The sequence below is a fragment of the Leopardus geoffroyi genome, chromosome C2 (assembly GCF_018350155.1).
Source record: "Leopardus geoffroyi isolate Oge1 chromosome C2, O.geoffroyi_Oge1_pat1.0, whole genome shotgun sequence".
NCBI classification, from domain to species: domain Eukaryota; kingdom Metazoa; phylum Chordata; class Mammalia; order Carnivora; family Felidae; genus Leopardus; species Leopardus geoffroyi.
In genome coordinates this window covers 127,280,915-127,304,121 of record NC_059333.1, presented here as the reverse complement: position 1 = coordinate 127,304,121, position 23,207 = coordinate 127,280,915, and the positions used below count along the sequence as shown (strand labels likewise).

General features: G+C 38.7%; 1 protein-coding gene across 5 annotated transcripts in view; it reads left to right on the top strand.

Annotated features, from left to right (window-relative positions):
* PPP2R3A (protein phosphatase 2 regulatory subunit B''alpha) overlaps positions 1-23,207 on the top strand; it is a 212,324-nt gene that overhangs the window by 61,771 nt on the left and 127,346 nt on the right. For 4 of the 5 annotated variants that reach the window (XM_045503555.1, XM_045503556.1, XM_045503554.1 and 1 more), the window contains 2 exons: positions 16,213-16,479; positions 23,022-23,125. In XM_045503555.1, the coding sequence (XP_045359511.1) occupies positions 16,213-16,479; positions 23,022-23,125 (371 nt within the window). Of the gene's footprint in view, positions 1-11,926; positions 12,397-16,212; positions 16,480-23,021; positions 23,126-23,207 lie in introns of those variants that run through there. The other variant, XM_045503557.1, reaches the window with a different exon arrangement.

Below are 23,207 nucleotides of genomic sequence, written 5' to 3'. Positions count from 1 at the left end.
TTGCTGTGAGGCAAAGTAGAAAGAATAGATTACATAAGAGACAAATGAAGTACTATAGGAACTCCCAGGAGGGAGAGATATATCCCACTTGTGGAATTCAAGGAAGTTTCCCTGGAGGAGATTGGATTTGGATATGAATACCTTACTCTTATTCAACTAATTTACTTAAGGTCCTAGTTCTTGGTGTATTACAGTGTCCATGATACTAAGATTAGAGGTCTATTTCTCATAGTGACTTAGACCAGTTCCATTCTATTCCATTCCATTCTAAGATATCAAAACGTATCTTAATCCTTTCCATCTGTCTTACATATGTAAGCATTTGGTCTCAGGGAAGACTCGATGGGTAAATCATGAAGCCATTATTTCTGTCAAACCTAAGCTCTGTAGTAGCCTAATCTTGATCAAGGGTGACCAAAATTGGTTTATCAAAACTTCCTTCTGAGAGAGTATGAAGGGAAATATCAGGTTGGTCTGCTTATATTATTTTGAATTCCCAGTTAGTAGAATCCACACTAATAAGATAAAGGGTAAGAGGGTGGGACCTGTTTCCTATCAGCTTTCCAGTTTTAGAGTCAGAATTTAAGCAAGTAATCTATCTGACAATTCATACATTGCCTTCTCTTTTTCCACTTCAGCCTCCAAAAATGTGATCTCCAGCTCCCAAATGTACACCTAATAAAAATTGAATATTAAAATAGGAATTTTCAGAGAGATTTGAGATTTGTGATTCCCCCTCAGGTTTTTGTGTTTGAGCCACTAGCTTCTGTTTGCCTTTATTTAGCAAATAGTAGCATTAAGTAACTATTTGTTGAATGAACAAGTAAGTGAATGAATAATCAAATTGAATTATTGCTTGCCTGCTTTGCCTCCTTCTCAAAAGGACACTGCCCTCTTGCCTGAATGCCAGCTCTTTCTCTGTCCTTTGATTCCCAAGGAGGGATGCAAGAGGACCTGAGGTCAGGTCCTAGTATCATCCTAGGACACGAGGACAATACCTCAGCAAGGCTCAATATCTCATTCAGCCTCTGGCCTCTTTAATTTCTCTAGCTTTTAACACCTAAAAATCTGTAGTGTTTTGGGGAAGGTCCCATCACCTTTCCTGGCAATAGGGGAAAATCCCATAAGAGTATAGGCCATTTCCCTTTACTGCAGGTTGGAAATCTCTTGATTATAGACTGTAGGCATATTGAGGAGAGAGTGCTTTCTTGTTCACCATTGCACCGCCAGGCTCTATTGTAGAACCTCCATACTAGCTGTTTAAATTCCAAAAGTTTATCCTTGCTCTTTTTTTTTTTTTTTTTTTTTTGATGTTTATTTATTTTGGGGACAGAGAGAGACAGAGCATGAATGGGGGAGGGGCAGAGAGAGAGGGAGACACAGAATCGGAAGCAGGCTCCAGGCTCTGAGCCATCAGCCCAAAGCCTGACGCGGGGCTCGAACTCACGGACCGCGAGATCGTGACCCGAGCTGAAGTCGGACGCTTAACCGACTGAGCCACCCAGGCGCCCCATCCTTGCTCTTTAAGCAATACTTAATGTCTCATTGTCCTTTTCCCATTCTTATTTCCCATTCCCGTCTTCTCCCTGAATTTAGGTTGGGAAATAATTTTTCAGGCCATTTCGTTTATCAGTACGAGTGGGTTTTTTTGTTGTTGGTTTGTTTTGTTTTTGTTGGGATGCCCAAGAAGGTCAGAGAAAGTTGGGCAGGATTTGTGCTGTTACTAGAACTCTGCTCTCTTCTGACCCTGATCAGGAATTTGTGTCTGAGATACCGTTCCGGAAGAATTAAAGGGCCTTCCTAGAGTAATGATCTAACATTTTGGTTTTCTCAAAGTTTAGATATTGTGTAATTTTGTATATTTAAATGCATAATAATTATGAAATAAACTTAAAAATATAGCAAAGCTCACTTTGGGAACCTTACTAAAAGTTTATTCTGGAGCATTTAGAATAAATGCTTCCCTCTCTACTTTCCGGGTTAATATCCATGCCTCCATTGAGATTAACCAGTCCTATCATTGAGGGAAAATGTGTCTTCTTCCCTAGCTTTATAGATACTAATGGTTTCTTTGGTTCAGCGTTTGGATAGAAATAAAAACACTCAGGGGTGCCTGGGTGGCTCAGTCGGTTGAGCGTCCGACTCGGCTCAGGTCATGATCTCACAGTTGGTGAGTTCGAGCCCTGCATCAGTCTCTGTGCTGACAGCTCAGAGCCTGGAGCCTGCTTCAGATTCTGTGTCTCCCTCTCTCTGCCCCTTCCCCGCTCATGCTCTGTCTCTCAAAAATGAATAAACGTTAAAAAAAAATTTTTTTAAGAAGAAATAAAAACACTCAGCAATACAGTTGGAAACCATCTTCCCTCCTATTTCATTTAATCACAGTATAGATTAATAAAAGTAATGGGATCTGGCCAGTGGCAAATACGAATTTGCAGAATGAGTTCAACCTGTATTTCCCACTCCACCTTTAGTGGCTTTTGAGGTCAGGTCGTCTTGAATCTCTCATTTTTTCTAACTAATCAACATCAGCTGTCTTGGATATGTCCCCACCTGTATCCAAAAAAAAAAAAAAAGGTAGATACATATATACTGATGTAGAAAAATGGTCAAGATAAATAGATGATTAAAAATGTGTAAATTGTAGGGGCACCTGGGTGGCTTAGTCAGTTAAGCATCCCAACCCTTGATCTCAGCTCAGGTCTTGATCTCAGGGTCATGAGTTCAAGCCCTGCTGGAAATTAAAAAAAAAGGTAAATTGCAAGACAGATGTATCAGTGTGATCCCTTTTTATTAATATGTTTGTATGCACACAGAAAAGTTGGGAGTAAACGTGCTTCGAATTATGCATGTTCCCCTAGAATTCTAGTAAAATTTGAGAGTCAGATATCCAGGCGCTCCTGATGAGTGTAGTCCCTCCACAACCTCCACACCACCCTTGGCAGGAGTGAAAAGGAGCTTCCAGGACTCAGCTTGCTCCTGTTAAGCCCTCATGCCTCCCTCACAGGTCTGCCCAACACTCAACAGCTTCACTCCTCTCTAAGACCATCAGGGCTAATCTGATAGGCTCTTCAGCCCTGTTTACACCAGTTACCAGAAGAAGTCCAGGAATCCAGATTGTCACTCTCCTCCTCACTCTCTTCTTGTACACCCTCTTTTCTCAGTCCATGTCCAACCCTCCCAGCTCATGAAATCTTTTCTCCATTCCCTCTTGAACTCATTCACTGGCAGAATCTCTTATGCCATCAAACTCTTTCTAAACATTCCCTTTACCTCCTTGTTTTAACTGACATCCATCTCTCCCTAAGGATAGCCATGTGAAATGTTGGTATTTTTTCTTTCCCAGTTCACCACCCCTCCATTGGGTCTGGAGGGGCAGTGAACGTTCTTGCCTTTTATTGCTGCTTCTGGACTATTCTTCTTTCTAACTCCCTGAAACTATCCCCTCCAACTTTGAACTAATGTCATCAGACTCACCCCCCACTACCCCTCCTGATTGCAGTCATCTTCTACTTCTAGGACATTTCCCTTATTTCTTGAAGATTTTCTGTCTTGGCTCTATGACACTTTGCAATACTATTTTTGCTGCAATCGTTGTGAGTTTTCAGTAGATAAAGCATCCAATACACACAAGCTTTTCAGTTCCTTGATCTCTCCAGTGAGCTTGTCCTGTCCTTCACCTACTCATTCTCTGCTTCTGTGTTTATGTCAGTGGTTTAAAAAGAATGACTCCCATCAAAGAGCATCAGCATCACATCAAATCTGATGGAAATGCAGATTTTCAGACCCCAGCCCTAAATTGAAACTCTGAGGATGGGGCCCAACAATCATGGTTTAACAAGCCCTTCAGGTAATTCTGGTGCATGATCTTGTTTGAGAGCTACTGCCAAAGTTCATCATTAAAATCACTCTGCTGAATATACTGTCTACTTCTTTGCCTTACCCTCATTTCATGGTACTCACCTGGGAAACTACAGCTTGGGTTAAGTTGTGTTCTCTATTTTGAGCTTTTATTTGTGCAGCTAACCTTGGCTTGAGAAAAATCACACAATAAAACCGAGTCGTCTTTGCATTAAATTCATGGCCACAAACCTCCAACAGGCCTTTAGTACTGTCTAGCAGTCCTACTACAGCTCCCTAATCCCTCACTTTACCACTCTGTAAATGACTCATACCTTCTCTCTTTTTGAACATCTCTTCTTCCATTCTTGCCCTTAGTTAATGACTTTATTTGCTATTTTACTAAGAAAACTGAAGCAATCAGAGGGGAGAACTTTAGCCAGCTACCTAGCCATATCAGTACCCATATACTCTCTCCCTTTCTTTCTGTTACTATACGTGAATGATCTGAGCACCTATGTAAGACCAACCTCTGTACTTGTGCTATAGGTCCATCCTCTCCTATTAACTGAGGGACTCTCCTCCTTGATTGGTCCTTTTTTTCCCTCCTGCATTCATCAATTTTTCCCCTTTACTAGGTCTTCCCATAAGCAGATAAACATGCTGCAATTCTCCCATCTTTAAAACAAGACATCTAAAAGGCACTGTGGCATCCAAGAAGCACAGCTCCATCAGCTGTTATATTTGCAATATAATACTCAACACTAGAGTTTTGACCATCAGTGATAGCCTTCTCATTTGACATGTGCGAATTCAGCCTTCACCCAAAATTACTGAGAAGTCTCCCCCTACCCCACCCCACTCTCTCTCACACACACACCCACCCCAAAGACACTGGGGCAAGGTATTTTATAGTTCTGTCACTCTGTGTTCATTGACAGGTAACATGGTAGTGTCAGTGGATTGCAGACCTTCTATTCCTTCTAACTTCAGTTTTCTAATATAGGCTAAAATGAATTCTTGTGCTCTATAATAAGCAATCTAATTGAAGTAATTCCTGAAAGAGGGAAAGAAGAAAAGCAGACGAAGGAGGACAGAGAACTCTAGGAACTAGAAATTCTAGTGATCCAAGAATTATTATGCCTAATAATTTTAGACTCTTAATTATCTCTCCTTGCCCCAGATCCTAGAAGAACATCTGCCCCCAAGTATTAGGAATACCAAGAGGCAGAATATTAGATTTGTAGGTTCTTTCTGTTATTAGTCATGAAATATGTTCCTGTCATTTGGAGTCAACTGGAAGAAGACACAAAATGCTTACTAGATCTCTTAGTTTGCTGCATCCTATAAAGTTAAGGCTCAAGGATCAGGCCAGTAGCAAAGATGCCATAGATACTGCCACCAACCTTCTTTCCCCACTTTAATGTCCATTCTTTAAAAGTAAAATAACATTACTAACACGAAACAAACTACTACACAATGAGAAATCACCAAGTTAGAGCCTAAAGGAGAAGGACATAAAAATTTAAGATTAAGAGTAATTAACTAATTAGCTTATAATCAATTTCTTCTTTTAAAGCTTATTTGCAATGGTATTTTAAACAAAGTCTATGATTCCAAGTTATTACCTCTTTTAACTACTCTGCCAATTAGAGCCAAGTTGAGGAAGTCTTTTTTCAAGATATAATTCACATAGTATAAAATTCACCCTTTTAAAGTGCATAATTCAGTAGGTTTTAATATATTCAACAAGACTGTGCAACCATCAGCACTAATTCCAGAACATTTTCATCACCCCCCAAAAACCTGTATTCATTAGTAGTTAGTCCTCATTCCCTCTTCCCCTCAGCCTCTGACAGCCACTAATCTACCTTGTGTCTCTCTTGATTTTCTATTCTGGACATTTCACGTAAATGGAATCTTACGCTATATGCATGGTCTTTTGTATCTGGCTTTTTCACTTAGCATTATGTTTTCAAGGTTCATCATGTAGCATGTGTCAATGCTTCATTCCTTTTAATGGTTAAATAATATTCCATGGTATGAGTATACCACATTTTGTTTATCCCTTCATCAGCTAATGGACATTTAGGTTGTTTTCCACTTTTTTAGCTATTATGAATAACTCTGCTCTGAACATTTATGTACAAGTTTTTGTGTGGACAGAGAAAAAAAGTCTTTTGACTTAGTATTTTAAAATTTTTCAAAACAGTCAGCTAGCTTCCTTTTTTGAATCAGAAGTACCCTCCTGATGAAGCAAAACTTTCTCTTTAATATGTAACTTTTTTTTTTCCTATAGTATCTTCTGAGCAGAATCTTTGGTGTCACTTCACAGTGACTCTGCTGTATTTCTCAACCTTATTCTATTACTCAGCACAACTGAGCTTACTTCCCCGGCTTGCTGTGCTATGTATTTCTGTCACTCAGATTTTCCCAGCTTTGCTGCCTGGTTTACCCCACAGGCCTTCTTCACTCTTGGTTGATGGTGTCATCTCAGTCTTTTTTTTTTTTAATTTTTTTTTTTTTAATTTTTTTTTTCAACGTTTATTTATTTTTGGGACAGAGAGAGAGACAGAGCATGAACGGGGGAGGGGCAGAGAGAGAGGGAGACACAGAATCGGAAACAGGCTCCAGGCTCTGAGCCATCAGCCCAGAGCCCGACGCGGGGCTCGAACCCACGGACCGCGAGATCGTGACCTGGCTGAAGTCGGACGCTTAACCGACTGCGCCACCCAGGCGCCCCTCATCTCAGTCTTCATAGCCATGTTCAGCTGAGGCTGGTGAATGACTTTACAACTTTGTTGATAAAATAGAGACTAGACTTATTTTGGCACAACACACTGTATTAACTGTTTAGCAGTTTTATACAAGTCAAAATAAGTGATTTGCTTCTTCAGGAAATTGTTCAAATTTGTCACTGTCCTGTTTAATCCACCCATTTTTTTTAAACATCCCTTAGAGCTGATTCTTTCCAGAAAGAGAATTAATATTATATACCACTATTGTCTTCACTAAAAGGGGAAGGGCAGGAATTAGAATTCAGAAAGCTCTAGAAAACCAATCCTGAGTTTCAGATTAAGCGTCAAAGAATGAATTCTACAAAAATGTAATGTGTTGGGTGTCACACACAGCTTTATTCTTCTCTGTCCTTCCCAGTCTCCCCTTCCTTGAGGGCACAGGCTCTTTCAAGACTGACTTCTCAATTCTCTAGGTCCTTTCAGAACATCGTAAGGGAGTACCTTTTCTTGCTTTTCATAGAAGGCTATTCTTTAAAACAAAAACAAAACAAAACAAAAAAACCCTTCGCTTTTTAGGGTGTTAGCAGAGGCCAGCCTCTTCCATCTAACCCTGCCAGGGAACTTGTAAAACCCTGTAGCCAGGAACCCACCCCAGCTGGTTCTCCTTGAGAAAGATTTTCATCCTTGCTCAATCACGTTTGCTCTGGGGGAACAAATATAAAGGCAAGAAAGGAACCCCAGCCTAGATGCTGGATTTTGAGGTATCAAGTGATGGATCCCAGTCATCCCCACAAGAGAGTATGAGTCTTTTTCATGCTCTGGTCAAGCTTTCTTAACACAGTGGCCTTGAAGACCCAGGTTGAGCACATTGTCCAGTCAGGACAAACCTTTATCTTCAGACAGGGTATGTTCATGAATAGTCTACAGGTCAAGAAGAGATTCAGGTAACTGTTTAGGAAACACCTACTGTCAGCTAGGTATCTTGTTCAGATGGACTTCATATATGCTGCAGAAGGCAGGAGAAAAGATCTCCTGATTTATTCCAGAAGGACATTGGGAAGACCATTACAGTTGACTCTTTCCATTATAATTGCCCACAGTTCCAACCTTGCTGTGGTTTCAAACTGGATTTGTAAACTACATATTAATAGTTTTCTATTCTTCTTCATTCTGATTAGTCCCTCCAAGGGAAACCTCTCACCCAGAAACACCCAGCCCCATGGATTGTACTTTTCCTATGATCAAGGTAGAGAAGATAGAGTAGATCATAAGCCTTGTTTTGTAGTGAAATTCCTGATACTTGATCATTTCCCAGTAAAGAAGAGGTCACTCTAAAAACCATGTTCTTCACAACTGTTTTCCAATTATATACTTGTCGAAACTAAGAAGTTTTAAGACTAACACATTCTGAGATCCTTTCTAGAATCAAGCACGTATACTTCCATACAAACACAAATTCTTCATGGTAGTCTTTTTCCATCAATAACTCCTTGATACAGACCAGTTCTTTCCTAAGCCCTTTGAAGGGCCTGGTCTTTTCTCCCTCTGATTTCTTTGTAAAGCAGTTGAGTAAATAAAAACAGGAGAGCTCACTTCATCAAAAGATATGGAGAAATGTTTTCTTACTTAAGAGTGTAGCAGAGGGGCACCTGGGTGGCTCAGTTGGTTGAGCATCCAACTTCGGCTTAGGTCATGATCTCACAGTGCATGGGCTCGAGCCCCACATTGGGCTCTGTGCTGACAGTTCAGTGCCTGGAGCCTGCTTTGTATTTTATGTCTCCCTTTCTCTCTGCCCCTCCCTTGCTCATTCTCTGTCTCTCTCTCTCAAAAGTAAAGAAACATTAAAAAAAATTTAAAACAAGAGGTACCTGGGTGGCTCAGTTGGTTAAGCATCCAACTCTTGGTTTCAGCTCAGGTCATGATCTCATGGTTCATGAGCTCAAGCCCCACATCGGGCTCTGCGCTGACAGCATGGAACCTGCCTGGGATTCTTTCTCTCCCTCTCTCTCTGCCCCTCCTCTTCTCTCTCTGTTAAAAATAAATAAACTTAAAAAAAATTTTTTTAATTAAAAATTTTTTAATTAAAAAAAATTTTTAGAAAATGTCGCAGAGCAGGCTTTTAACCACTGTTCTGACTTTGAAACTTCAGAGATTTATGGGAAGTGAATGAAATGAAAATATTTGTTGTCCTTTGCTCCAAACCAGCATTGTACTAGGTATGGTAAGGAAAAGAAGAGACCATTTATTTATTATCTCCATACTCTCAGTACCCAGCAAAGTGTCTGCATATAATAAATGGCTAGAAAAATATTTTTTGAGTGACTATAAAATTGACCTTACCCTCAAGAGTTTACATTCTTTGGAAAATAATTCTCAGATTATAAAATACTGCAATAGAAGCACTTTTTACTTGAACATTATTGGGATTGATAGTTACTCAGTAGAGTATCACACATTCTATGTGTATGTACTATAAAGCATGTATATATTAAACATTTTTTTTAACTCAAAACAATTTATTCACATCTTTTGATAGAGGGCCAAAGCCTTTTCTTTGAGTGTTATGATTGGAAGTTGAAGTTCCATGACATCTTTCTTTAATAAATCACACTCAGTACATTTATTGATTGATTTTCAGCTTCAGCTTCTTTAAAGTGACGAAGGAACTTAAGTTAGTAGTGAAGCAATTCCAATATGGACTCCTTCTCAATTTTAATGATTTTGTTCTTTATCTCACCTCCACCTAATTTTACAGCAAAAAAATTTTAGTAATAGTTTGCCTTTACTGAATCTATAAAACAGTTCAACTTAGAGGTTTTATTTTCAATTTTAGGAATTTTAGAAACAACTTTTTTTTTACACAGTCACATTTCATTAATTTATGTAACATGTAATTGAATTGAATAATTACTGTAAAAATTACAACCAGTATAAACAAATGGGTACAAGCACAACCAACTCTTAATAAGCATACAACTCAACTACTGCGATAAGATATATGAGAGCATAACAGAAACTGTTAGCCATGAATCAGTGTGTTCCAGGCGTTGGGTTCTCCCTTTTAAAGGAGAAATGGGGGCGCCTGGTGGCTCAGTAGATTAAGTGTCTGATTTCAGCTTAGGTCATGATCTCATGGTTCCTGAATTTGAGCCCTGCGTTGGGCTCTGTGCTGACAGTTTAGAGCCTGGAGCCTGCTTTGGATTCTCTGTCTCTGTCTCTCTTTCTCTTTCTGCCCCTCCCCCACTCGTGCTCTGTTTCTCTCTCTCAAAAATAAACATTAAAAATAATAATAATAAAGGAGAAATGGAGATCATTGACTAACCCAGAGAATAGGTTAAGTGGAGGTCATTTAAGGGTAATGCTATTTCATTAAGAGAATTGTAGTAAGAGGGCTTACATAGGGAAGCTTTCATGAAATAGGTAAAATTTGAATTGGATTTTGAAGGGTGGTTGGAGTATATATCATTTGAGGAGGAGCATTCTCAGGAAAGGGATGAAAAGCCACCCCTCTAAGGCCATACATTGCTGCTGGGAAGAACAGAGGGAATGTAATTTAAGATGTGGTTATTTGAAAAAGTGTTAAATCGTAAGTCCAAGACCTAGTGCCATTCACAACACACTTTTTTTGATGTTTTAATTTGGAGGTAAATAATGAAGGAAAAGATCATTCTAGGCAAGAATATAAGTATAGGAAAAAAAATCACAGAACACTGGAGAGCTCACAGTTAACACGTAAGCCTAGTGATAGGAAACCGGGGGGAGAAGGAAGGGCCCAAGTTAAAGCATTAAGACTAATGATTTCAGTTGTAATCTTCTGTCAGCCATACTATATATTGAAAGCTTTCATGTATGATTTTGTATGAGTGGAGGATTCCCACAGCTTGAAAGAAAAAAATTTGAAAACCACAGGTTTAGACTTTTAAGCCCAATGTACACATTATCAAGTATTGTCAGAATGTCTTGAAAGGAAATCAAGAAAAAAGATAAGTTGTAGGAAACAGTGGAAATCCAAAGAATTTAATTCCCACTTAATTAGACAAAAGTTTAGGAGAAGACAGTTGTGAGCTCTGGGAGCTATTTTTGGGTTAGGGGGTTATTTGGTGATATTTGGTTTATGTTTTCTAGAAATAGAAAATAAATATTGATTGAATAATGTGATTGAAAATAAATATTGAAGAGGATATTTGAAGATTTATTTGTAAATGACTAAGGCAGATATTTAGTATATAATAAAATAATAGAATATTTTAAAAATTTGCGATTTCTTTAAAGGTCCTTGAAAAAGAATGTCTCACAAATTCAAGACATATGTCATTGCCATTTGATCATTTTTTGTACCTTTATCGTAGCTAGGTTTCACTCACATGTATCTAAAGCTGCTTTCTTATGGCATCCAATTGTTCACTTTTTAAAAAAATTTTTTTAATGTTTATGAGAGAGAGGAAGAGACAGAGTGTGAGCGTGGGAGGGGCAGAGGGAGAGGGAGACACAGATTCCGAAGCAGGCTCCAGGCTCCAAGCTGTCAGCACAAAGCCCCATGTGGGGCTTGAACCCCTGAACAGCAAGATCATGACCTGAGCTGAAGTCGGATGCTTGACCGACTGAGCCACTCAGGCGCTCCCACTTTTTTTTTAATGTTTATTTCTTTATTTTGAGAGAGAGAAGGAGCCGGGGTTGGGGGGGGGGGGTCGGGTGGGGAGGAGAGAGAGAGAATGAGAATCCCAAACAGGCTCCTCGCTTTCAGCGCAAAGCCCAATGGAGGTCTCAAGTCATGAACCCATGAGATCATGACCTGGGTCAAAATCAAGAGTCAGATGCTTAACTGACTAAGCCAGCCAGGAGCCCTTCAGTTGTTCCACTTTCTTAACCAATACTTTGACAATAAATTTCAAATGTGCCCAGATCCAGAATCACTTCCAAAAAAGTATATTAGATAACTAAGATAGTTTTCTACACACAAGCCAGGAAAAAATGATTTAATTTTAAAATATAAGACCAACAGATCTTTCTGTATTAACATTTCAGGATGGAAGTTTGTTTTTCTCCATATTTTAACTGGATATACCTAGAGGGTTTGGGATATTTGCTTCCCTTCAAATAAGAAATAAAAAACTATTCTTAAAATTATAGATTCAAATTTGAAGTACAGCTTGTTCTTTTTTCAAAAAATACCAAATAGCAAAACCAAAAAAGCTTTACATGTTCTTTTTCTAATAGTTTGAAGAGAAACTGATTTACATGGATTGACACCTCATATACTCTGAGTTTAAGAAGTTAGCATTATCTGAGAAGTCGCTATTTTTAGGTCCAACTGTAATGTTTCTAACTTTGGTGCTAGAGTAGTGGGTGCTTGCTTCCTTTCCCAGAAGGCTCTGTATTCTCAACATGTGCAGGTCAGTTTGACACAAAGCTATCCACAAGGAGCAACAAGCCCATTGCAGGCGTGTTTCTAACTTGAAAATTATGAGCAGGTATTGGGAGCCACTGGCTATATTTGGGAACCAGCTGCATGTCAGTACAAGCATGGATTGTGGTCCCTGGAGACTGGGAGAGCACAATGCTTGAACTTAATTTCTTTTGGAGATAAGAAGAAAATACCTTTCTACCTGACGAGATTGACAACTTACTAAATCTGACTATCTTCAGAAGTGTGCTGGACAGTTGCTAAGTAAACATCCACTTTTCAAAGATGATGATCAAGGAAACATCTCTACGAAGGGACCCGGATTTAAGGGGAGAGTTAGCTTTCCTGGCAAGGGGCTGTGATTTTGTTCTCCCATCAAGGTTTAAGAAGCGGCTGAAGTCATTTCAGCAGACACAGGTTTGGAACTTAGGTGTTTCTTTTAAAATATTTTTATTACTAATAAAACCACCCAGTGAACTAACTTACAAATAATTTTACAGCTCACTTGATATTAGAGCAAGGAATTAATCTGTGTCCTCTATTCAGCTATTTGCAGAAAGCTATTTGTAGAGAGATTCCAACAGGTTTAAAAATAGACCTTCTGGACCTGAAGTACAGTACTCACATTTTTCTCTTGTAGAGAGGGAATCTAGTTTTAGAGACAATAAATACACCTTAACAAATATTTTACAGTTTACAAATTTTAATAGAAATCTCTTTGAGAAATTACAATTTCTTGTTGGCACTTTGAATCGATAAACTATGTTTGTATTAACATACTTACATCTGTAATGAATTGTTTTTAAAGTATCAGTCCTGGTTATCTCTTTTTTTTTTTTTTTTTGAAGGAAGAACTAGTTATATATAGACAGTTGTGTGGGTGTGATATAATATATGTGGGTAGCAAAGGATGGCAATTAATTTCTGGGTTGTCCTCCCTCAACACGCTGTGATAGTAAGTCATTTCTGCCTGTGATGACAACTTTGTGGAACCCATGCTCACTTGCTTATACCCATAGGGCCGGTGTTTTACCAGACAACTTGCCTCGCCTTGAATACAATACAAATCAAGGGTCATATAAGTGATGGTCACCCAGAATCCAACAAGAAACCATAGTTTTATAGTTATTCTGATCCAGGGTACTTTCAAATTGAGTGAACCATATGAAGTTGCTTTAAAAAAAAAAAAGTCAAAAATGGTCAAATATTGGAAATGCTACAATGACATAATAGTGTAAGGATATCTAAATGATACTATGTTTATAGGCTAAAACTGAAATGTAGAATTGAGATATTTTACCTAGCTAGTTCTATATTAATGCTGTTTCTAAATTTGAATGATACAGTTTAATTCAAATGAGCAGATGCTAAACTTGCCGGTAAATCTGACAAATTTCGCATTATTGTCTTTTAATCTATAATATTTATAAAGGGTCAGTTTTATTAAACTAAATTATGTGTCTTTCATTGAATTCAGTGGAAAGGAAATTGATAACACATAAAAGTGCAAAATAAATGCATTCTTTTTCTTTTCCCTTTTAAATATCAATATCAATTTTATTAAACATGGGATTAACCTATGAATTGATAAATACTTGCCAATCAGTGAATTGCTTCATGTTAAGAAGTACAGTAAGGAGAAGAAGGTACCTTTTATAATTGAATATTTCCCCTTTAAATAAAAACCGTGACAGGTAGCCAGGGTTTGTTCTCAATTGTTACTTATTTCTGTCAAAGTAAAAGTGTAGAGTTAATATAGAAGGTCTTGTTCTAAACCTTCTCCACTAGCATGTGCTCACGAAACAATTGGGCTTCATCCACACTGGCACCAGTGGTCTTAATCCTATGGTTATAACTACCCAGGATGTCACACCATGGGAAACATTTTGGGGAAAGAAAAAAAGAATTTTCTTTCTTGTATACTTAAGTCTCATAAACCTCTTTCAGCATAGAATAATAGAAAGGGAATGACAGTGATATAAATGACCTATTTATATATAAATGTAAAGCCCCCTGAAGAATTATATGCCTTCTTGTAGAAGTTTAGGAACAGTGTCTACTGTTCTTGACTCCTGGGACTGTATAATAATATTTACAGATTTATCATTAAAGCAGAGAGAAATGTTTACTTAGAATAGATTATCAATTTGTTAAATCAGAAGTGGCTTGTAAACTTTAAAGTGTTTTACAAATGTAAATAATTATTTATTATTGAATCTGAAGGATCATGCTAAATTATGTTTAATCTTTTGAGAATCTCATGCTTTGGCCTTATGACTCATTTTCTTTTTTTTTTTTTTTTTTTTTAATTTTTTTTCAACGTTTATTTATTTTTGGGACAGAGAGAGACAGAGCATGAACAGGGGAGGGGCAGAGAGAGAGGGAGACACAGAATCGGAAACAGGCTCCAGGCTCTGAGCCATCAGCCCAGAGCCTGACGCGGGGCTCGAACTCACGGACTGTGAGATTGTGACCTGGCTGAAGTCGGACGCTTAACCGACTGTGCCACCCAGGCGCCCCAATGACTCATTTTCTTAAATAAGGACATATCTATGCCTAGCACTGTTCTGGACCTTTTACCTATGTTACTTCCTGTAATTTCCTGTAATCTTCACAACAACTTCTAAGAAGTAGGGGTTATAATCTGCTTTATTACTAAAATTCTAAAAGGTAAAAAACTTTCCTGAGGTCACAGAAGCTAAGCATCACTGTTTTCTGTTAAGCTTTTCATATTTCATGAGCCTCACTTCTCTCTGTGCCATTTCTTCCTTGACTTTGCTTTATAGGGGTGACATTCTGATACTGCAGTAAAGTCTTGGTGTGACCAACTGGACTTTAATGTCCCCAGTAGTAGTAATGTATGAGCAGACTCCATTCTATGTATTAGTGTCAGATATTAACCTGAGACGGGCCATGTATGACAAAAGCAGATTAAATCACATATTTGTGTGAATGAAGTTTATCTTCCTCTAATACTCATGCTTTTCAAGGGTAGCCAAGATTTTTATCCTGAATGTAAAGATCATGTTATGAGCCCATATGTCAAAAGGAAATATATTCAGATCTACTACTTCAGATAAATCATTATTCAAATTTTAGGAATGGCATTAGCAGAATTTAAAGAAAATGAATATTTGAGTAATATTTTGTGTTCACAGTCATGTCCATCTCTCATACTTCATGTAGTATATAACACAATGCCATGCTCATGCGCCTTGATAGATAATTTGGTCAAAATTAAGAGAAGAAATTAAAACTCTGAAAATCTTCATGGAATCTCTTTTGCTTTTTCTGTTAGGAAGCTCAGAACTAAATTTAGTCCTCATTGGTAAAGTAGTCCTCTACCTGAATGTTAGTGTACCTCCCCTCCCCTAAATCATGGATAATCTTAATCTCCTCATTGCCCTCCTCCCTCCCCAACCTCACTTTTATGATCTCTCCTTTCTCATGTCTCCATATGGCATAACACATCAAATCCTTTTTGGAAAAAGGAATGATACAAACTATAAGTGAGGTAATAAGCTATGAATGGGGTTTGGCCATGATGAAATTAATGACCATGATCCTTGCCTCTTAGAGGTTACCAAAAATGAGAGTAATGTGTATCATGGAAAAAAAAATGGCATGCCCCAAGGGGCAAGTAAATCAGTCTGGTGGAAGATATCCCGAAAATAAAATGCTTTAATTTTCTTCACAAGACTTTTCTCTGCATCATGGACTGGCAGTGATTTTACCTAGACAAAGTCAAACTAGAGAGAAAAAGGTAAAAGGATACCCCCGACCAATACATTTTAGATTTATGTATTTTGAAAGAACTTATTCTGTCTGCCTATTGAAGGAGAGGTAGAAATATGCAGAAAGGTGAAGAATAGTCTTCAAAAAGGATTTATTATTTCCTTTTCCAACAGACTAAGAATACAGCTTGAGATTCTTAATGTGTCAACTAACATTACTCTTAAATATCTGGCACATAATTGATGGGAAATGTACTGTAGGATTTTTAAAGCATAAATCTGTGTAAACTCAGGTATTGACAGATAATTAATGTATTTATTTAGTATAGATAGGCATTCCCTAGAAGCACACTTATCATCCTCTACAGTAGAGTGAGCTCTTACTGTCTCTAATTGTGGCTGCTTGTATTTATGCCCAACTTCTTGTTACTGGTGAGGACTTTCAAGAAGTATATGCTGTTTAGAATTTTTGTGTTTCATAATCACATTCTCCTTCCAGATTCAAAATAAACCAGAAAAGAAACCTGGAACACCTCTTCCACCTACAGCCACCTTTCCAAGTAGTCCCCGACCTCTCTCCCCTGTTCCTCATGTGAATAATGTTGTGAATGCACCATTGTCCATAAACATTCCACGGTTCTACTTTCCTGAAGGACTCCCAGATGCCTGCAGTAACCATGAACAGACTCTAAGCAAAATTGAAACTGCTTTCATGGATATTGAAGATCAGAAAGCAGACATCTATGAAATGGGAAAAATTGCAAAGGTAATATAACTACTAAATAATGTACAATCTCTCTTTCTCTAGCAATCCCAGTCTTCCTCTCTTCACTGCCTCTTTGCTCTCCTTTTAAGCATGGATAGGTTTTTTCCTATGTTGAAAAAATGTATTTGATCCTGATATATCATCTGTGGTCCTATTTCATGGAACTCATAAGTTTGAAAAAAATCTTAGTGGTCTTCTAGTCCATCTTCCCATTTAAGATAGGAATTCCACCCATGACATCATTAACACATAAATTCATCCTCTGCTTGAATGCTTTCAGTGACCAGAAGCTCACTATCTTGCCAAACAACCTGTTTCATTATTAAATATCCTTACTTGTTAGAAAATTTTTCCTCGTATTGAATATGAATCTTTTTTCGTTCTTACCCATTAATCATAACTTTTCCCTGAGCCAGGCAAGGAATGATTGGGCCAGCTCAACACTAATTCTACTCAGAAATAAATGGATTTTCCACTAGGAACCAAGTCTTTAATATTTTCCAGTATACCCACCTGCTTCTAATTAAGATCTTAGCCTCTCATGCTAGGACAACTGAATATCTTCAGTAACTGGATCCTCCATCTCCAGTCTCCTAGAACAATTAATACTGGGCAGAGAATCAGATTTTATTTGATCATGCCATTTCCTAGCTCAGCAGTATTCAGGGATTCCTCCCAGCTCTAGCAGTACTTTGTTTTGTTTGGGTTTTATTTTTATCATGCATGTAAATTGAAGAGTCAGATCATATCTCAGGATTTAGCAGTGGTTTCAGGTGGTGCTGCAAGAGGCAGGAGGATTTAGTAGACTAAGGTTTGCATGTGGGCAAGTAGGAGACCAAGTTGAAGGCCCCAAGACCCCATGCACACTTTCACAGTTCCCCTACTTTCAGGAATAATATTTTAAAGTTTGGAAACTACTGATGTTGAAGATAAAGCCCAAACTACTATTACCTGCAGGAGCCTGACCTACTTGCCCTCCCACAGGCATGCCTCTGCGTTTGGGCTCTCATACTTCTCCCTTCCAAAATGGGCTTCCTCTCCTGACAACCCCCACATAACCCATCTTTTAAGACCTAACTTCTATCATGTCTTTGGAGAAGTCCCCAAATCCCTACTCCAGTCATGCCCTTTCCTTTTCTCTACCTGCTGTCAGAACATTTGCTACTACTATTAAATAATTTGTAAATAGAGTGGTTTTAGGGGAAGTGAAAAGGAATTCTTTTATTCCCCCTTTGTTCACCCCCCCATCTTAGAACTTGCTTGTTGATCCCTTAGATGTTTCTAATGAAAAGTAAACTGACATTGCAAAAATAAGAGCTCACCTATCTCTACTTATTTTAGACATGAGGAAACTAAAGTCCCATGAGTACCTGAAGTCACAGAACTAGCACACGTCAGGAGACAAGTCCTCCAACTCCTGGCGTTGTGCTGTTTATACCATATGTTATCTCCCCTGAACATATGCTAACATACCATTAGCAAACTTCCAGTCAGTATCCACCCAAATAAATCACAGGTTCTTTCAGGGCACTGGCATTTTCTTACCCAAAGCTTTGAGAGATGGCAACTCTATGAGCCAAGATGGTAAATTATCTGAATGGGCTGGAACCATGAATCTAAATCCAAAAGACAGAATTCAGCAAGGCTGAATGAAATCTACATTTAGAGATAACATGTTAACTGTATAAATGCCAAACAGGGTTATTTCTAACCTGGAGACTGTGAGAGAGAAACAGGCAGTTACGTGGACTGTTTCAGGCAGGCAGACAAGGAGAAACTGTCCAGATTAAGGGACATAGTAGTTCCCTGGTGCTGTGCTGGGCTCGCCACATCTGGAAAGCCAATCCAGATGGCATTTAGTGCCTCACTGACAGAGACCTATAGCCTGTTCTGTTTGGAATACAAGTCCTGTAGGACTTCAGCCTTCCTCTGAATATTCCCAACCCCTGACTGAGGATCCTATTCTCCTCTGCCTTTCTGTTGCCTTGTCTCCCCACTCCTACTCTGGTCCTCCCACCCCTGTATTGTGGTAGCCCTTGCCCTGCTCCATGGTTCAGTGAGAAGAGAGCAGAAAAGCTAAGGACTCCACAGATGGTCAAGAGAGGTGTAGGAAAGAATGTAGTCCAGTCAGGGTAGGGGTCTGTGCATGCTGGGGAGTCAGAGGAAGGACTTTGCTCTTTCTAGGTAATGAGGATCAATCCATATGTGATATCAGGAAAAACTGTCAGTGTTGAAGCTGACACCATAGAGAAATTTAAAAATTGTGTTTAGCCCTGGTAATAGTAACATATAACAATGTACTGCTTACACCAAATTGTCATGTGGCACAATAGCCAGTATACATGTACTGTCTGAATAACTTGTCTGAATCATACTTGATTGTAGCCCTCCATTCCCTTCATGAGTACCAGGCATTTGTGTTCATTGCTCTTAGACCTTAATTGTCAGCTCACGCAGCAGGGTAAACTGGTCATACTTCAAAAAGTTAAAACTAACATTGCATATAAAAATGAAGATGGGTACATAGTAACCTCAGTAGGTATCACAAGTGTATTGGTTTGTCTTGTTTTGTTTTGCCTTACTCTATTAGTTCATTTTATTGGATTTTGCCTCTTCATTTTTTAGATCATTTATTTTTTTATTTTTGTTATTGTTGAGGTATAGCTGCCACATAGTGTTAGATATTAGTTTCAGGTGTACAACATAGTGACTTGACAAGCCTATACATTATGCTATGCTCACCACAAGTATACCTAAAAATCATTTATTTAAAAAGTTTAGTTAATCATTTCTTCCATTTAGCTAATCCACATTTCATCCAGCATTTAGTTGGCTGTGGCTCTTAACATGCACGAAGCAGTCCTGTTTTCAGTTATTTTTTACTATGCAGATTGGTCTTCTCTGACACTAGGCAGTGGACTCTATGCCTGTAGCACCTGTGCTGCACGTGCTTGGATTCTCATGACAAGCTGGTTGTAGGTAAAGGAGAAGAAAGACAGCCTTTAAGGGACAATGAAGCAAGAGAGGGTTGGAGCAATCAGTGAACACTTCTCTGAATTCTTGTAGTCTATAAAGCTCTTTGGAAGGCCAGCTTGAGTTTGCAATCCACTCTTAGTGCCACTTAAGTGTAGCTGTAGGGACTGGGGTCTTTTTTTTTTTTTTTTTTTTTTTTTTGAAGTGCAAAGAAAACGCTGTTTATGAAATCTGCATCTGTTGGTGAAGTTTAGCTCATTCATCTTTGACCTCAAACAGCCCTAGAGAAGTTAATCGCAATTTCTGATTAAATTCTCAGTGTGTAGTTTGTACTTTTTTCCACAGCTCTAAGTGATGACAGAGAAGAAATTAATCTAGAGAATGAATCTAAGAGAAAAGCAGTGTAGGAACATACACTGAAGAACAGTAAGAAACGTGCTTGTTAGAGACTGGGCCAGAAGACTCGCCATTGAGTTTTGGCCTCTAGCAGGAGGTTGAGGAAGAAGAGTGAGGCTGTCTTCTGAACCATACACTGTCAGCTCCTTTTTTCTGGCTGAGGGAGCACTGCCTTGACCTGTCATGCCTGTGTCCTGTAAGCCAACTTCTCTGTACCATTATTTCTTCGTCTACAGTATGGGCTGAAAATACCTGCCCTCTTCTTCGTGGGGATCATGTGATGATCGAATGAAATAACATTTTAAAATGTTAAAGAACATTGCACATGTTAGGTAATCATCTCTTCCGGTGTGACTCATTAAACAACTTGCTTTCAATTCTTTATGTTGTTGGGCCATTCTTCGATCAAATTATAGATGTTCACTTTTCCTTGCTCCAGCAACTTTGATTACCATAGACTGACTCTTGGTACCTCCCCTAAATCTGAGTTTCCTAACCCCATTTTCTGTATCTCTCCATATCCCCACTTGTCATCCATTCTTTTCCTTTGCAAAAAGTCTTGACACTGACTTGTTCTCTCCTCTGTTAAAATCTCTGTTCTGCTGCCCTCGGATTAATATCATTTACTTTTTTGGGCTTCTTATTGATCTCCTGGCTCCCTTTATCTTAATTCTTTGATTTTTGAGCAGGTGCAGCTGGCCATACATTTTTTTAAGTAACCAAAGTGTAACATCTGCATTGCATTTTTTTCCTTTGTCATTTTCTCCAAGGACTAATACTCTCCTGCTGCCTAATTCATGGCTACTTAGGGTACCCCACTATGAGAAAAATAGGCCAGCCCTTACCAATCTATTTTAAAACATATCCATTCTATACATTATCTCTTAGAATTTTGCCTTTGATTTTGCCTTTGACATAGAAATTTATGTGTCGGTCTCTCTGTCACTTACTATTCCTTAGGAGTTGACATGTATGCATTTTAACAGAAGTCTTCTAGAGAAAAGAGGATAATTCAAGCGAAAGAAAGTTGTTTAATAGTGGAAGTAGCCCCACAGGATGTAGTCAGCACACAGCCCCAGGTAGTGTTTCAGCTAAGAATGGTAACCACTTCCTGAAGTTGAGCTAGAAGATTCCTGAGCCCTTCCAATTCTAAAAAATCCGTGAGTGACTATAATGGTGGGAGTTTCAAGCACTTTGGCAAGTCAGTTCCAATCTCTCCCTCTATGTACTTTCTCCGTTTGGGGCTCTGCACTCTTGCCTCTATAATACAGACTATTCTTTTAAGCTTTCCTAGCAGTTGCCAGTAGCCTGTCATATCTAAGAACATTTTCTTGGCAAACTACCATTCTGCATGAAAGGGAGAATTGGAAAGTGGATTTGACAGTTTACCACCCAAAGGATATTAATTGTGAGCTTTGTACTTTGGCAATCATAATTTACACAATAAACAAAATCCACTTGGTTGCTAAGCAACACCTTTCCCTCATTCTCGACCTCATTGGTGGTATTTGACCTTTGGACTTAAGAAATCTTAAGGTCTACCCTGTTTGCAGAACATGCTTGCTTTAGTGGCCCAGGCAGGAGCAGCCTCTTAATTCTGCCCTGTACTTACCTCCTATGGCTTGAATTTCACCTTCCATAGCCTCATCTCCGACATGAATCCAGCAACCTTGGGTGTTCTGTCATCATAACTCAGAGTCATTATCTCAGACGAGATACTCTTCCGGCTTCTGTGGTGATTCCACATGCACTGAGACCTCACACCAGGAACAGCTTCTCTAGAATCCAGTATGGATTCACATCTAGTGAGCCTCCAAAGGAAAAGCTTCCATTTTTAGAATGATGAAAGCTCAACAGATTCTGTGTCTAATATGAATAATAAGACTGTCTTTAATTACAAGATACACCTCTTTGAAGGGTTCCAAATTTGGGAGTATGTTTTATGTGCATATACAAAATTGGGAACATTCAGAGACTATTTCTCTGCTATTATTTAGATATTATTACTTGAAAGAATTTTCCCTCTAGGAAAAAAGTAGGTAAATTTGGTAAGAAGTCTTTCTTGTAAGAGTATAATTAATTGAAAGAAATAGCTTTTTATTGAAGAAACAAAATCAACACCTTTTAGAGTATTATAGTTTCATATTCATTCCCAGCACCTCCTAAGGCTTTTATTACATGTAGTCATTTGTGGTTGCTTCTAATATATAAATAAATGATAGCGTTTGGTTTTTATCTTTAATCTTTTACCTGAATTATAACCATTTAAAATAGATGCCTGTCTGCTTTGGATTTTCTCTCTCTCTCTCTCTCTCTCTCTCTCTCTTTCTCTTTCTCTTTCTCTCTCTACCCCTCCCCTGCTAATGTTATGTCTCTCTCTCAAAAATAAATAAACACTAAAAAAAAAAAAATTGGGTGGCGGCGCGGAGTGGGGGGGAGTTGGTGCCTATGTGGCTCAGTTGGTTAAGCCTCCGACTTAGGCTCAGGTCATGATCTTGTGGTTCATGAGTTCGAGCCCCACATCAGGCTCTGTGCTGACAGTTTGGACCCTGGAGCCTCCTTCAGATAATGTATCTCCCTCTCTCTCTGCCCCTCACCCCCTCATGCTGTCTCTCTCTCTATCTGTATCTCAAAAATAAGTGAATATTTAAAAAAAAATTTTTTTTTAATTAGATGGCTATTTTCTTGAGCAATCTAGACTTTTCCAGTTCTTCCTGACCCTGGGGCTTAATAACATAATAGGCAAAGGAGAGAGGGAGATGTGTGGGAGAGTATATTAATACCAGTGACCAAGTATTAAATGTGGCTGGCTGTAGGACATATACAACCATGACATTCAGTCATTTTTCTTTTTCGAAGGTAGAAAATATATGATGTGAGAGTGGTAGGAAGGGAGACGGGTTACTTTATCAGGAAAGGGAAAGACATATCACTGTAGATGATCTTGGAGAAAAGGTCAGATGGATTTCCATTTCCTTCATTAAACATGGAATCTTCTTGTTTCCCCTCTGTCTCTTTCTGAATCTACCATAGCTGATGTATTTGCTTCTGCCCCAGTTTGGCTCCCTCAAGGACCTGTGACACAAAGGCTAAAAGCCACAAAGGCCCATTGTTTGGTTGTGTCATCAGTTCAACACCCCTTGGCTTACACTGTATTTGTGTTTTATTTGCAGCTCTGTGGCTGTCCTTTTTATTGGAAAGCCCCCATGTTCCGGGCTGCAGGGGGAGAGAGGACAGGATTTGTGTCCGCACAGTCATTCGTTGCCATGTGGAGAAAGTAAGTATATGACCAGTCACTCCAGGGCTAGGCAAAGAATTGTCTGGTTCTCACAAGGTGCTTTATAAAGGTCACTTATTTT